The sequence below is a fragment of the Hippocampus guttulatus genome, chromosome 21, assembly GCF_054856545.1.
Source record: "Hippocampus guttulatus isolate MCC_2025c chromosome 21, RoL_Hgut_1.0, whole genome shotgun sequence".
Taxonomy (NCBI): domain Eukaryota; kingdom Metazoa; phylum Chordata; class Actinopteri; order Syngnathiformes; family Syngnathidae; genus Hippocampus; species Hippocampus guttulatus.
Genome location: NC_141281.1, coordinates 12,469,177 through 12,482,984, shown reverse-complemented (window position 1 = coordinate 12,482,984; position 13,808 = coordinate 12,469,177). Strand labels below are relative to the sequence as shown.

The following is a 13,808-nucleotide window of genomic DNA, read 5'->3' as shown; positions in this document are numbered from 1 at the left end:
GCGTTTTTGGCACGAAAAAAACGACATAGTATAGTAAGCCGTTTTTGGCACGAAAAAAACGACATAGTATAGTAAGGCGTTTTTGAGCCGAAAAAAACGACATAGTATAGTAAGGCGTTTTGGAGCCGAAAAAAACGACATAGTATAGTAAGGCGTTTTTGGCACGAAAAAAACGACATAGTATAGTAAGGCGTTTTTGGAACGAAAAAAACGACATAGTATAGTAAGGCGTTTTTGGCACGAAAAAAACGACATAGTATAGTAGGCCGTTTTTGGCACGAAAAAAACGACAGTATAGTAAGCCGTTTTTGGCACGAAAAAAACGACAGTATAGTAAGGCGTTTTTGAGCCGAAAAAAACGACATAGTATAGTAAGGCGTTTTTGGCACGAAAAAAACACATAGTATAGTAAGGCGTTTTTGAGCCGAAAAAAAAACGACATAGTATAGTAAGGCGTTTTGGAGCCGAAAAAAACGACCTAGTATAGTAAGGCGTTTTGGAGCCGAAAAAAACGACATAGTATAGTAAGGCGTTTTTGGCACGAAAAAAAACACATAGTATAGTAAGGCGTTTTTGAGCCGAAAAAAAAACGACATAGTATAGTAAGGCGTTTTGGAGCCGAAAAAAACGACCTAGTATAGTAAGGCGTTTTGGAGCCGAAAAAAAACGACATAGTATATAAGGCGTTTTTGGCCCGAAAAAAACGACATAGTATAGTCAGGCGTTTTTGGCACGAAAAAAACGACATAGTATAGTAAGGCGTTTTTGGCACGAAAAAAACGACATAGTATAGTAAGGCGTTTTTGAGCCGAAAAAAACGACATAGTATAGTAAGGCGTTTTTGACCCGAAAAAACGACATAGTATAGTAAGGCGTTTTTGAGCCGAAAAAAAAACCGACATAGTATAGTAAGGCGTTTTTGAGTCGAAAAAAACGACATAGTATAGTAAGGCGTTTTTGGCACGAAAAAAACACAGTATAGTAAGGCGTTTTTGAGCCGAAAAAAACGACATAGTATAGTAAGGCGTTTTGGAGCCGAAAAAAACGACATAGTATAGTAAGCCGTTTTGGAGCCGAAAAAAACGACATAGTATAGTAAGGCGTTTTGGAGCCGAAAAAAAACGACATAGTATAGTAAGGCGTTTTTGAGCCAAAAAAAACGACATAGTATAGTAAGGCGTCTTTGAGCCAAAAAAAACGACATAGTATAGTAAGGCGTTTTTGGCACGAAAAAAACGACATAGTATAGTAAGCCGTTTTTGAGCCGAAAAAAACGACATAGTATAGTAAGGCGTTTTTGAGCCGAAAAAAACGACATAGTATAGTAAGGCGTTTTGGAGCCGAAAAAAACGACATAGTATAGTAAGGCGTTTTTGGCACGAAAAAAACGACATAGTATAGTAAGCCGTTTTTGGCACGAAAAAAACGACATAGTATAGTAAGGCGTTTTTGAGCCGAAAAAAACGACATAGTATAGTAAGGCGTTTTTGGCACGAAAAAAACGACATAGTATAGTAAGGCGTTTTTGGCACGAAAAAATGACATAGTATAGTAAGGCGTTTTTGAGCCGAAAAAAACGACAGTATAGTAAGGCGTTTTTGAGCCGAAAAAAACGACAGTATAGTAAGGCGTTTTGGAGCCGAAAAAAACGACATAGTAAAGTAAGGCGTTTTGGAGCCAAAAAAAACGACATAGTATACTTTTGGAGCCGAAAAAAAACGACATAGTATAGTAAGGCGTTTTTGAGCCGAAAAAAACGACATAGTATAGTCAGGCGTCTTTGAGCCAAAAAAAACGACAAAGTATAGTAAGGCGTTTTTGGCACGAAAAAAACGACATAGTATAGTAAGCCGTTTTTGAGCCGAAAAAAACGACATAGTATAGTAAGGCGTTTTTGGCACGAAAAAAACGACATCGTATAGTAAGGCGTTTTGGAGCCGAAAAAAACGACATAGTATAGTAAGGCGTTTTTGGCACGAAAAAAACGACATAGTATAGTAAGGCGTTTTTGGCACGAAAAAAACGACATAGTATAGTAAGCCGTTTTTGGCACGAAAAAAACGACAGTATAGTAAGGCGTTTTGGAGCCGAAAAAAAACGACATAGTATAGTAAGGCGTTTTTGGCACGAAAAAAACGACATAGTATAGTAAGGCGTTTTTGGCACGAAAAAAACGACATAGTATAGTAAGGCGTTTTTGGCACGAAAAAAACGACATAGTATAGTAAGGCGTTTTTGACATGAAAAAAACGACATAGTATAGTAAGGCGTTTTTGACCCGAAAAAAACGACATAGTATAGTAAGGCGTTTTGGAGCCGAAAAAACGACATAGTATAGTAAGCCGTTTTTGGCACGAAAAAAACGACATAGTATAGTAAGGCGTTTTTGAGCTGAAAAAAACGACATAGTATAGTAAGGCGTTTTGGAGCCCAAAAAAACGACATAGTATAGTAAGGCGTTTTTGGCACGAAAAAAACGACATAGTATAGTAAGGCGTTTTTGGCACGAAAAAAACGACATAGTATAGTAAGCCGTTTTTGGCACGAAAAAAACGACATAGTATAGTAAGGCGTTTTTGGCACGAAAAAAACGACATAGTATAGTAAGGCGTTTTTGGCACGAAAAAATGACATAGTATAGTAAGGCGTTTTTGAGCCGAAAAAAACGACATAGTATAGTAAGGCGTTTTGGAGCCGAAAAAAACGACATAGTATAGTAAGGCGTTTTGGAGCCGAAAAAAAAACGACATAGTATAGTAAGGCGTTTTTGAGCCGAAAAAAACCCCGACATAGTATAGTAAGGCGTTTTTGGCACGAAAAAAACGACATAGTATAGTAAGGCGTTTTTGACCCGAAAAAAACGACATAGTATAGTAAGGCGTTTTTGACCCGAAAAAACGACATAGTATAGTAAGGCGTTTTTGGCACGAAAAAAACGACATAGTATAGTAAGGCGTTTTTGACCCGAAAAAAACGACATAGTATAGTAAGGCGTTTTTGACCCGAAAAAACGACATAGTATAGTAAGGCGTTTTTGAGCCGAAAAAAAAACGACATAGTATAGTAAGGCGTTTTTGAGCCGAAAAAAACGACATAGTATAGTAAGGCGTTTTTGGCATGAAAAAAACGACAGTATAGTAAGGCGTTTTTGAGCCGAAAAAAACGACATAGTATAGTAAGGCGTTTTTGGCACGAAAAAAACGACATAGTATAGTAAGGCGTTTTTGACCCGAAAAAAACGACATAGTATAGTAAGGCGTTTTTGACCCGAAAAAACGACATAGTATAGTAAGGCGTTTTTGAGCCGAAAAAAAAACGACATAGTATAGTAAGGCGTTTTTGAGCCGAAAAAAACGACATAGTATAGTAAGGCGTTTTTGGCATGAAAAAAACGACAGTATAGTAAGGCGTTTTTGGCCCGAAATAAACGACATAGTATAGTAAGGCGTTTTTGAGCCGAAAAAAACGACATAGTATAGTAAGGCGTTTTGGAGGTGAAAAAAACGACATCGTATAGTAAGGCGTTTTGGAGCTGAAAAAAACGACATAGTATAGTAAGGCGTTTTGGAGCCAAAAAAAACGACATAGTATAGTAAGGCGTTTTTGAGCCGAAAAAAACGACATAGTATAGTAAGGCGTTTTTGACCCGAAATAAACGACATAGTATAGTAAGCCGTTTTTGGCACGAAAAAAACGACATAGTATAGTAAGGCGTTTTTGGCATGAAAAAAACGACATAGTATAGTAAGGCGTTTTTGGCACGAAAAAAACGACATAGTATAGTAAGGCGTTTTTGGCACGAAAAAATGACATAGTATAGTAAGGCGTTTTTGAGCCGAAAAAAACGACATAGTATAGTAAGGCGTTTTGGAGCCGAAAAAAACGACATAGTATAGTAAGGCGTTTTGGAGCCGAAAAAAAAACGACATAGTATAGTAAGGCGTTTTTGAGCCGAAAAAAACCCCGACATAGTATAGTAAGGCGTTTTTGGCACGAAAAAAACGACATAGTATAGTAAGGCGTTTTTGGCACGAAAAAAACGACATAGTATAGTAAGGCGTTTTTGACCCGAAAAAAACGACATAGTATAGTAAGGCGTTTTTGACCCGAAAAAACGACATAGTATAGTAAGGCGTTTTTGAGCCGAAAAAAAAACGACATAGTATAGTAAGGCGTTTTTGAGCCGAAAAAAACGACATAGTATAGTAAGGCGTTTTTGGCATGAAAAAAACGACAGTATAGTAAGGCGTTTTTGGCCCGAAATAAACGACATAGTATAGTAAGGCGTTTTTGAGCCGAAAAAAACGACATAGTATAGTAAGGCGTTTTGGAGGTGAAAAAAACGACATCGTATAGTAAGGCGTTTTGGAGCTGAAAAAAACGACATAGTATAGTAAGGCGTTTTGGAGCCAAAAAAAACGACATAGTATAGTAAGGCGTTTTTGAGCCGAAAAAAACGACATAGTATAGTAAGGCGTTTTTGACCCGAAATAAACGACATAGTATAGTAAGCCGTTTTTGGCACGAAAAAAATGACATAGTATAGTAAGGATTTTTTGAGCCGAAAAAAACGACATAGTATAGTAAGGCGTTTTTGAGCCGAAAAAAACGACATAGTATAGTAAGGCGTTTTTGGCATGAAAAAAACGACATAGTATAGTAAGGCGTTTTTGGCACGAAAAAAACGACATAGTATAGTAAGGCGTTTTGAGGCCGAAAAAAAACGACATAGTATAGTAAGGCGTTTTTGACCCGAAAAAACGACAGTATAGTAAGGCGTTTTTGAGCCGAAAAAAACGACATAGTATAGTAAGGCGTTTTGGAGCCGAAAAAAACGACATAGTATAGTAAGGCGTTTTTGAGCCGAAAAAAACGACATAGTATAGTAAGGCGTTTTTGAGCCGAAAAAAACGACATAGTATAGTAAGGCGTTTTTGACCCGAAATAAACGACATAGTATAGTAAGCCGTTTTTGGCACGAAAAAAATGACATAGTATAGTAAGGATTTTTTGAGCCGAAAAAAACGACATAGTATAGTAAGGCGTTTTTGAGCCGAAAAAAACGACATAGTATAGTAAGGCGTTTTTGGCATGAAAAAAACGACAGTATAGTAAGGCGTTTTTGGCACGAAAAAAACGACATAGTATAGTAAGGCGTTTTGAGGCCGAAAAAAAACGACATAGTATAGTAAGGCGTTTTTGACCCGAAAAAACGACATAGTATAGTAAGGCGTTTTTGAGCCGAAAAAAACGACATAGTATAGTAAGGCGTTTTGGAGCCGAAAAAAACGACATAGTATAGTAAGGCGTTTTTGAGCCGAAAAAAACGACATAGTATAGTAAGGCGTTTTTGAGCCGAAAAAAACGACATAGTATAGTAAGGCGTTTTTGGCATGAAAAAAAACGACAGTATAGTAAGGCGTTTTTGGCACGAAAAAAACGACATAGTATAGTAAGGCGTTTTGGAGCTGAAAAAAACGACATAGTATAGTAAGGCGTTTTGGAGCCAAAAAAAACGACATAGTATAGTAAGGCGTTTTTGAGCCGAAAAAAACGACATAGTATATATAGTAAGCCGTTTTTGAGCCGAAAAAAACGACATAGTATAGTAAGTCTTTTTTGAGCCGAAAAAAACGACATAGTATAGTAAGGCGTTTTTGGCATGAAAAAAAACGACAGTATAGTAAGGCGTTTTTGGCACGAAAAAAACGACAGTATAGTAAGGCGTTTTTGGCACGAAAAAAACGACATAGTATAGTAAGGCGTTTTTGAGCCGAAAAAAACGACATAGTATAGTAAGGCGTTTTGGAGCCGAAAAAAACGACATAGTATAGTAAGGCGTTTTTGAGCCGAAAAAAACGACATAGTATAGTAAGGCGTTTTTGGCATGAAAAAAAACGACAGTATAGTAAGGCGTTTTTGGCACGAAAAAAACGACAGTATAGTAAGGCGTTTTTGGCACGAAAAAAACGACATAGTATAGTAAGGCGTTTTTGAGCCGAAAAAAACGACATAGTATAGTAAGGCGTTTTGGAGCCGAAAAAAACGACATAGTATAGTAAGGCGTTTTTGAGCCGAAAAAAACGACATAGTATAGTAAGGCGTTTTTGGCACGAAAAAAACGACAGTATAGTAAGGCGTTTTTGGCACGAAAAAAACGACATAGTATAGTAAGGCGTTTTGGAGCTGAAAAAAACGACATAGTATAGTAAGGCGTTTTGGAGCCAAAAAAAACGACATAGTATAGTAAGGCGTTTTTGAGCCGAAAAAAACGACATAGTATAGTAAGGCGTTTTTGACCCGAAATAAACGACATAGTATAGTAAGGCGTTTTTTGCACGAAAAAAACGACATAGTATAGTAAGGCGTTTTTGAGCCGAAAAAAACGACAGTACAGTAAGGCGTTTTTGAGCCTAAAAAAACGACATAGTATAGTAAGGCGTTTTTAAGCCGAAAAAAACGACATAGTACTGTAAGGCGTTTTTAGGCTGAAAAAAACGACATAGTATAGTAAGGCGTTTTTAGGCCGGAAAAAAACGACATAGTATAGTAAGGCGTTTTTAGGCCGAAAAAAACGACAGTATAGTAAGGCGTTTTTGGCCCGAAAAAAACGACATAGTATGGTAAGGCGTTTTTGAGCCGAAAAAAACGACATAGTATATAGTAAGGCGTTTTTTTTCGGCTAAAAACGCCTTACTATACATGGTCGTTTTTTTCTGTCATTTTTTTCCCTCTAAAAACGCCTTCCTATACATGGTCGTTTTTTCCCTCTAAAAACGCCTGATTATACATGGTCATTTTTTTGGGCTAAAAACGCCTTACTATACTATATACATGGTCGTTTTTTTCGGCTAAAAACGCCTTACTATACATGGTCGTTTTTTTCGGTCGGTTTTTTCGGCTTAAAACGCATTTCCATACATGGTGGGGTTTTTTGGGCTAAAAACGCTTTCCTATACATGGTCGTTTATTTCGGCTAAAAAAATGCCTTACTATACATGGTCTTTTTTTTCGGCTAAAAACGGCTTACTATACATGGGGTTTTTTTCTGTCATTTTTTCCTTCTAAAAGCGCCTTCCTATACATGGTCGTTTTTTTTCGGTTAAAAACGCCTTACTATACATGGTCGTTTTTTTTCCCTCTAAAAACGCCTTACTATACATGGTAGTTTTTTCTGTCCTTTTTTTCCTCTAAAAACGCCATAATTACATGGTCGTTTTTTCCGGCTAAAAAAGCCTTCCTATACATGGTCGTTTTTTTCAGCTAAAAACGCCTTACTGTACATGGTCGTTTTTTTTCTGTAATTTTTTTCCCCTCTAAAAACGCCTTACTCTATACATGGTCGGTTTTGTCGGCTAAAAACGCCTTACTATACATGGTCATTTTTTTCTGTCATTTTTTTCCCTCTAAAAATGCCTTACTATACATGGTGGTTTTTTTCGGCTAAAAACGCCATCCCGTACATGGTCGTTTTTTACTATAACGCCTAAGGATGGATTGATTGCCTGGTAGCTGACATCAGAATCTGCAAACATCATGCGACTGTAAAGCAGTAGTGCCAAACTCATTTTTTGTCGAGGGTCACATTATAGTTCCGGATTCTCTGGAGGGCCATTCTATGACTGTGAATTTTGTGAAACCATATAAATGTTTCATCACCTCCACATATTACATATTTGTCAACCTGCGCAAATTGATGGAGAGCTCGTTTTGAAATCAGAAGTCAAGAATGACCTGTTCAACCCGAACACGATAAGATGTCCACCGCTGTCCCTGAAAATGTTCAACATTGTTTCCGTTAATTTAATAAGAGCTTTGTTAACGAGAAAATGCTTGCACTATCTCCATGTTATTATGGAATACGGTTGACCATTTAAAATTTTGGTTCAGACTTGAGCAAGCGTCATGGAAGTTGACATGCTTGATTTGCTTCCGCGGACCATATAAAATGACATGGCGGGCCAGATCTGGCCCCCGGGCCTTGATTTTGAGCAGTTTTGAGCAGAACAAGTGGAGTTCTTCAAAGTTACATTTCTGTTCAAGTAAGTTTCCACCCACCCCTGAGGGCAACAACATTGCTGAGCAGGTGACGTGCAGAGACTTTTGTCTGCGGGCTTTTTGTCGATGGCATCTCGAAAATGACAAACAATCAGGCCCAAAGTGAAAACATCCGAGCGGGGCGCACCCTGGATTTTTGATTAGTTTTTACCATTCTTCACGGTTTAATTGCATCTAAGATGTTTCATGACTCATTTTCCTTCATATAAAAAACAACAACAACACATTTACACTCAACGCATCTGTTGACGGCTGACAAACTATTTTCTTCATTAACGTTCCTTTCCAAGTCTGTACAAGATGTCCCAGAGTGGTTGGCAGGCCATCCGCTAAGTCCTACTCACAGCTGACTCGGCTTACTTAGATGCAATGTGGAAGAGAGTTTAACTCTTTCGTGCACCATCACGATAACCCGTAACCTGAAAACCTGATAAGCTGTCCGCTGTAGTAACAGCTGTGCCTGAAAGGGTTAAGGTGCTGTTTGGTTCACGTTGTGCTTGTTTCTGATTCTTGTCGAGTAGATTCCATTATGAAATTCCGTTTTTACCAATTTAGTGTTTGGGGGGGGGGGGGGGGTTTCGGTCATGATAAGATAAGATAACTTTAACTTTGCGTTCCGCCTGTCATAACTTGAATATCATTTTATCGTATTGTCTTTATGTGAATTACAACAGCAAATGTTTTGTTGTTATCTGTCTTCATATTTTAACCCTTTCTGGTACAGCGGTTACGACAGTTGACACCTTATCATGTTATCAGGTGATCGGGATCTTTCGGTTTATGACATGCGGCGTTCGTAGCGTGTCGCAAACCTACCAAAATGCAATCGTAAATTCCGAACTGTGGTATCGTTCCGAAGAGTACCACCGGGCCATGAATATACAGTAAAACAATCAAATGTGTCATTCTTACAGTTGCTGTGCAAATTAGTTCATTGCAGAGCGATCATAGCCTCAACCCCCGTCTAAAGTATTTCTTAGGGCTTTGTCTACACAGTGCGTGCTAACACTTTATATACGAATGGTCGACCATCTCTAGTTTTACATTTTGAACCCCTCTCAAATCCGAAAATATAAACAGGCTAGTAAGGTTGTTTTTTTCCCCGCTTGACTTGCATAAGATGTGCGTGCTGGCTTACCATCAAAGCTGCCGTGTTCTGTGCAGTACTGAAGGAGTTTGTCATAAGTCTCCACGGACGGACGAAAAACAAACACGCCCGAGTTGAAGCAGTCGGGCCAGCCAGGATCGGGGGCGGCTGACAGTTCTTCTCTGTCAAAGAGCTCGTCTATATTCGAAAGTACCTGAGACGTACACAAACAGGCGGCAAATATCCTCACTCAGCTTTTCTTTTTTTCTTTTTTAATTTAGTGGCGTGATTCTATTTGACGTGTTCTCGCGGTCTCACCAGAGTGTCTGCATCCATGAAGACACACTTTGAGTAATGGGTGAGGGTCCAACAGTGGAGTTTAGTGAAGGTGACGCCCAATTCGGGCCTCTTCAACAGCGCCAGGTGGGCCGCGTCGCCGCTATCTAGCACGTCGACCGGTCGAACCTCATCGAAGATCCTCCTCAGCACGGACCTGACGGGTTTTGGAAGCGTCAAACAAACAACGGGCAACTGCCGGTCGGGATAGGAACGGAGCTTCCTTACCGGCACTGTTCCGACACCTGGGGCCCGATGAGGGCCGCCAGCTTTTTGGAGGTTTTGTGGCGGCGCAAGGACTGGCCCAGAACCATGGCTCCCTTGGCATAGCCGTCATTGGTAGCCAACGTCACGAAAGCTTGGTCTGTCAAGGAGTGAGAGACACGCGTTTCATGTTTTGACTTTTCCCCACAGCAATGGGTGACACTGAGAGGTGATGTCAATACCTACGCGCTACCAACTTTGTTTTTGCCAACAGTCACATGCACTTTTATGTTGAGATGATGCGCTGCAGGCTGTTTGGCCAGGCCTCCCTTTTTCTATTGGTGTATTCAGCCAAACTTGGAAGGAGACATGATGCACTTTCCCCCTCCAATTTTTAAAACGGTTAGTTCCCTTTTGTTCTAACGACACTCTTTCGTCAATATGGCCAACGGGGATCAAGATAGACACCTGTATTACCGGTAATGATTTAGAATCGACCAACAAAGTAAAAAATATATATAAATAAATAAAATACAAAAAGCAGCATTTAGAAGGATATATAATACATTTCAAAACGGCTCATTCACGGGCATTTTTTTCCTGAAATAGGTGGTTCAAAGATTTACTTCCTATTTGGATACAATATGTTAAAAATACGTTTCTGTAATATAATGGATGGATGGAGCTGCTGGAAAAAGAGTGATGGGCAGTTACAGTATGATGATGTACTTGAGCCATATGCTTTCTTGATCAGTTTGACATTGTGATGAGTGACGGCGAGTCACGTTATCTCAACATGAGCATCATAAAACGTGATACTCAAATAGAAATGCCACTCGGTAAAGCCGCTGTTAAAATGATGTCAGATATGGAGTTGCGGTTGTTGTTCCTACTTTGGGATGGTCCCATCAGGGGTCGCCACAGCAAGTCAGGGCACATGATTTTTTTTGGCAGAGTTTTTAATGCCAGATGGCCTTCTTGACACAAGCCAGCCATTTTATATCCGGGCTTAGGACCAGCTGAGGCTGGGTAAAACAATAGCAGACAATATTAAACATGAGTAATTCATATTGCTGACCAGGGTCCACCCTGTGCCGTTGAGATGCCCCTTGCCGGTGGCGCCCCCTGCATTAGCCAGGACATTCGGTATCCTTTTTGTTTGACGTGAGTCAATGTCATGATATATCAACAGAAGCTAACACAGAAATACAGAGGATTGTAATTTACAGAAATGTCCTCGCATGTTGCTGTAAATATTAGTAGAATTGGTTGGGGGGGGGGGCAGGGTTAGACTAAACTGAACACTACTGGACAGACTCTTATGCATGTTGTCATCCATTTTCGGCGACCAGATGTTTTCCTCAAATTGCAACACTAGCTAACAGGCTAAAAATAAATAAATAAAGGAAATATTTTGTCACTTTTCACCCTAAATATGCATTAGGACACTGTGACGCTGGCTGGACAAGAATCGTTAATGATAATTAATTGCGTCACTCATACTGTCGGACATGTTTTATGGCGTCATATACTATAGCAACTCAACAAAGCGTGAAAAAATTGAATAGAATTTTTGTCACGTGTGCCAGTACGTTATTTATTTATTTAAAAAAAAAATGCGATTCAAGCAACCGAATAGATCATTCGCAATTCATACGATGTCACCCCACTGTTTTGTTATCAACTTTGTCTGGCAGGGCTTAAAATCCGAGAGGAACTCAAATTCACAGGATATAATGTCACTAATTGCCTTGAATGTTAAAATGAATGCAAAATGAAGTAGCATTCGATTGGAGTGAACATGAATACAAGTTTGACGTCGCCGCGCCATGTTGTGACGCTGGCGCGAGTGATGACGTCACGTCACCTCCCCAAAATACCGACGTTTAATCTCTAAAGAAATCACGTCGAAGGTGCGCGCGCATGTTCGGCGTGAAAGTGACGATGCGCTGCCATTTTTCACGGCATGTAAAATCACTCCCGTCACTCCGTTGACATTTTCACGTATGAATTCACCGCCGCGGTTGTATATTAGGCCTGCCAGCTACACGACAAGTCACAAGTCTCGCCTCTTGGGCAGTCTCGCGGTATTTGGAAGAAAAGCCGCGTTCCGTTGTCACATACCTGTCATGACTGAAGGAAGAAAGTCCAAGTTACGTCGTCGTATCTTCGTGGACGCGACCACCGCACGCACGCCTGCGGGCGCACACACTCACACACTCGAGGCAACTTTGGCGCACACACTCAAGGTAGCTTTGGCGTGGAAACGAAAAGGAGCGACGAAAGCGTACCGGGGGTGCATTTATAGCAGCGGGACAGTGGTCAGCATCATGTGACCAGGGCGGGGGGGCTGTGTCTGTCCACGACACTACTTGCTCTCAGCATGAGCGTTTACAGGCGCGCAGCGCACAGACACGCGCACGCATTCTCTCCAGGCCAGGGGTGTGCGAAGATGAATGTGTGCGCACGCGCATGAGGCACTATTATACGGTGAGGGTTTTATATCATACATAAAAAATGTTCACTTTTGACTGAGATATTAAAACCCAAAGCCAGGAAATAAAACCTGCTTTGAAACCCAAACCCTGGCCTTGAACCCCCAATATAATTTTTTTTTTTAAGCCGAACCATTGTGCAAAGTTAAGATTCGAAACCCTGACTTAAAAAGTAGGCTTGAGTGCAGCGGTCCCCAACCAGCTATCTGTGGACCGCTACCGGGCAGGTAATTTTGCATTTTTTTTTTTTGTTTTTGTGCCTTAATAAATTAAATGGTATATTTCCTTGGGCAGTCTTTTATGTGATCATTAAAATTGGTTTCCTTCACCGAAAGCTTAGCATGTGATAAATATGCAAAGAACACAGAAATCAGAAACAAGGGAAATACTATTTCAGAACACGGTAGTTGCAGCCTCTCCAACGAACGATCACAAATAGTACATTTAGTAGATTAATAGTTTTTTAAAAAAATACAGAGTAATTAAGCAATATAAAGTGAGGAAAATGGAAATACTAGGCAACAGTAATGCAAATGATGTAGAATGACAGCTAAAATGATAAATACCGTACAGAAATGAAAGCCTCGCTCAATTGTGATGCTTTAGCGTCATCTTGTGGACAGCGAGCGATACACTTTTTCAATATTCAACCATAATAGCGCCAAAGCACATTGGCCTACGGTACTGGATTACGTTAGAAAACAAAAATCACTACAAACCAGCCATGAAAAATGTCACTGCAACTGGTTGATACCCAAATTAATTGGCCATTCTGTCATCCGGCAGAAGAACATTAAATTTTTCTGCCTTCCACTTTACGTTAACGGCATGGATAAATAACAACGATACATTATTTGTTGTCATTGAATAATAATTTTCAGACCGATTTAGGGACGTAAATGTAGAAGTGCCATTGTATTCACCTTATTTCATGTACCACAAATTCATCAGCTGTACTGAATAGTTGAATATTTGAATGATTTGATTTTTGATGATTTGAAGTGATTTTGTTTGCTTTGGCACTTCATTGTCAACGTTGCGGTTGCAGTATTTTGGATCCAAAAGTAGTAAAGCTGATAACACTATTACAGGACGTTTCTATTTTTTTAATTTCACGAGGCCCAGATGATATTCTACGGAGCCATTCGGTGACATGGGAGAAAAAAAAACCTTTGCGTTCCCTTGCAAAGTTTTTCGTTTCCTCGATAACGCAAACTGATTTCTTTGTACGGTGACGCTCTTTTTTTTTTTTTAATGCGCGTTTTTGTACTTCCGGGTTGGTTTAGCTAACGTAGGCTCTCATCGCTACTGATTGAGAGACGACACTACTTCTGGAAAGGAGAGAATCATGGAGGAGGACTTGGAAACCGCATTTAAGATCATGAACATATTTAATGTCTTTGTATTTCAAGATAGTTTCAAAGAAAAATTCCATTCAACTCGCCAACGGGTGAAAGCGCTCCATGTTTGTTGTTTTCAGTTACCTGGAAAATGACCCGCAAGAGACCCCTTGCAAAAATAAAAAAAGCTTTAAATCACTGGGTGGCATTGCAAAACATTTTTTTTCGATGTCACCTCAAGTGCTCCATAGATCCCTGATGGGGCTGTAGCACCCCCCCCCCCCCCCC

The 13,808-nt window shown here is 39.8% G+C and overlaps 1 protein-coding gene across 7 annotated transcripts in view; it reads right to left on the bottom strand.

Moving 5' to 3' along the window:
• Positions 1-13,808, bottom strand: part of gyg1b (glycogenin 1b) — a 111,372-nt gene that overhangs the window by 19,892 nt on the left and 77,672 nt on the right. For 6 of the 7 annotated variants that reach the window (XM_086102454.1, XM_086102453.1, XM_086102452.1 and 3 more), the window contains 3 exons: positions 9,710-9,845; positions 9,464-9,638; positions 9,197-9,359 (listed from right to left, as the gene is read on the bottom strand). In XM_086102454.1, coding sequence (XP_085958580.1) covers positions 9,197-9,359; positions 9,464-9,638; positions 9,710-9,845 — 474 coding nt within the window. Of the gene's footprint in view, positions 1-9,196; positions 9,360-9,463; positions 9,639-9,709; positions 9,846-11,809; positions 13,762-13,808 lie in introns of those variants that run through there. The other variant, XM_086102458.1, reaches the window with a different exon arrangement.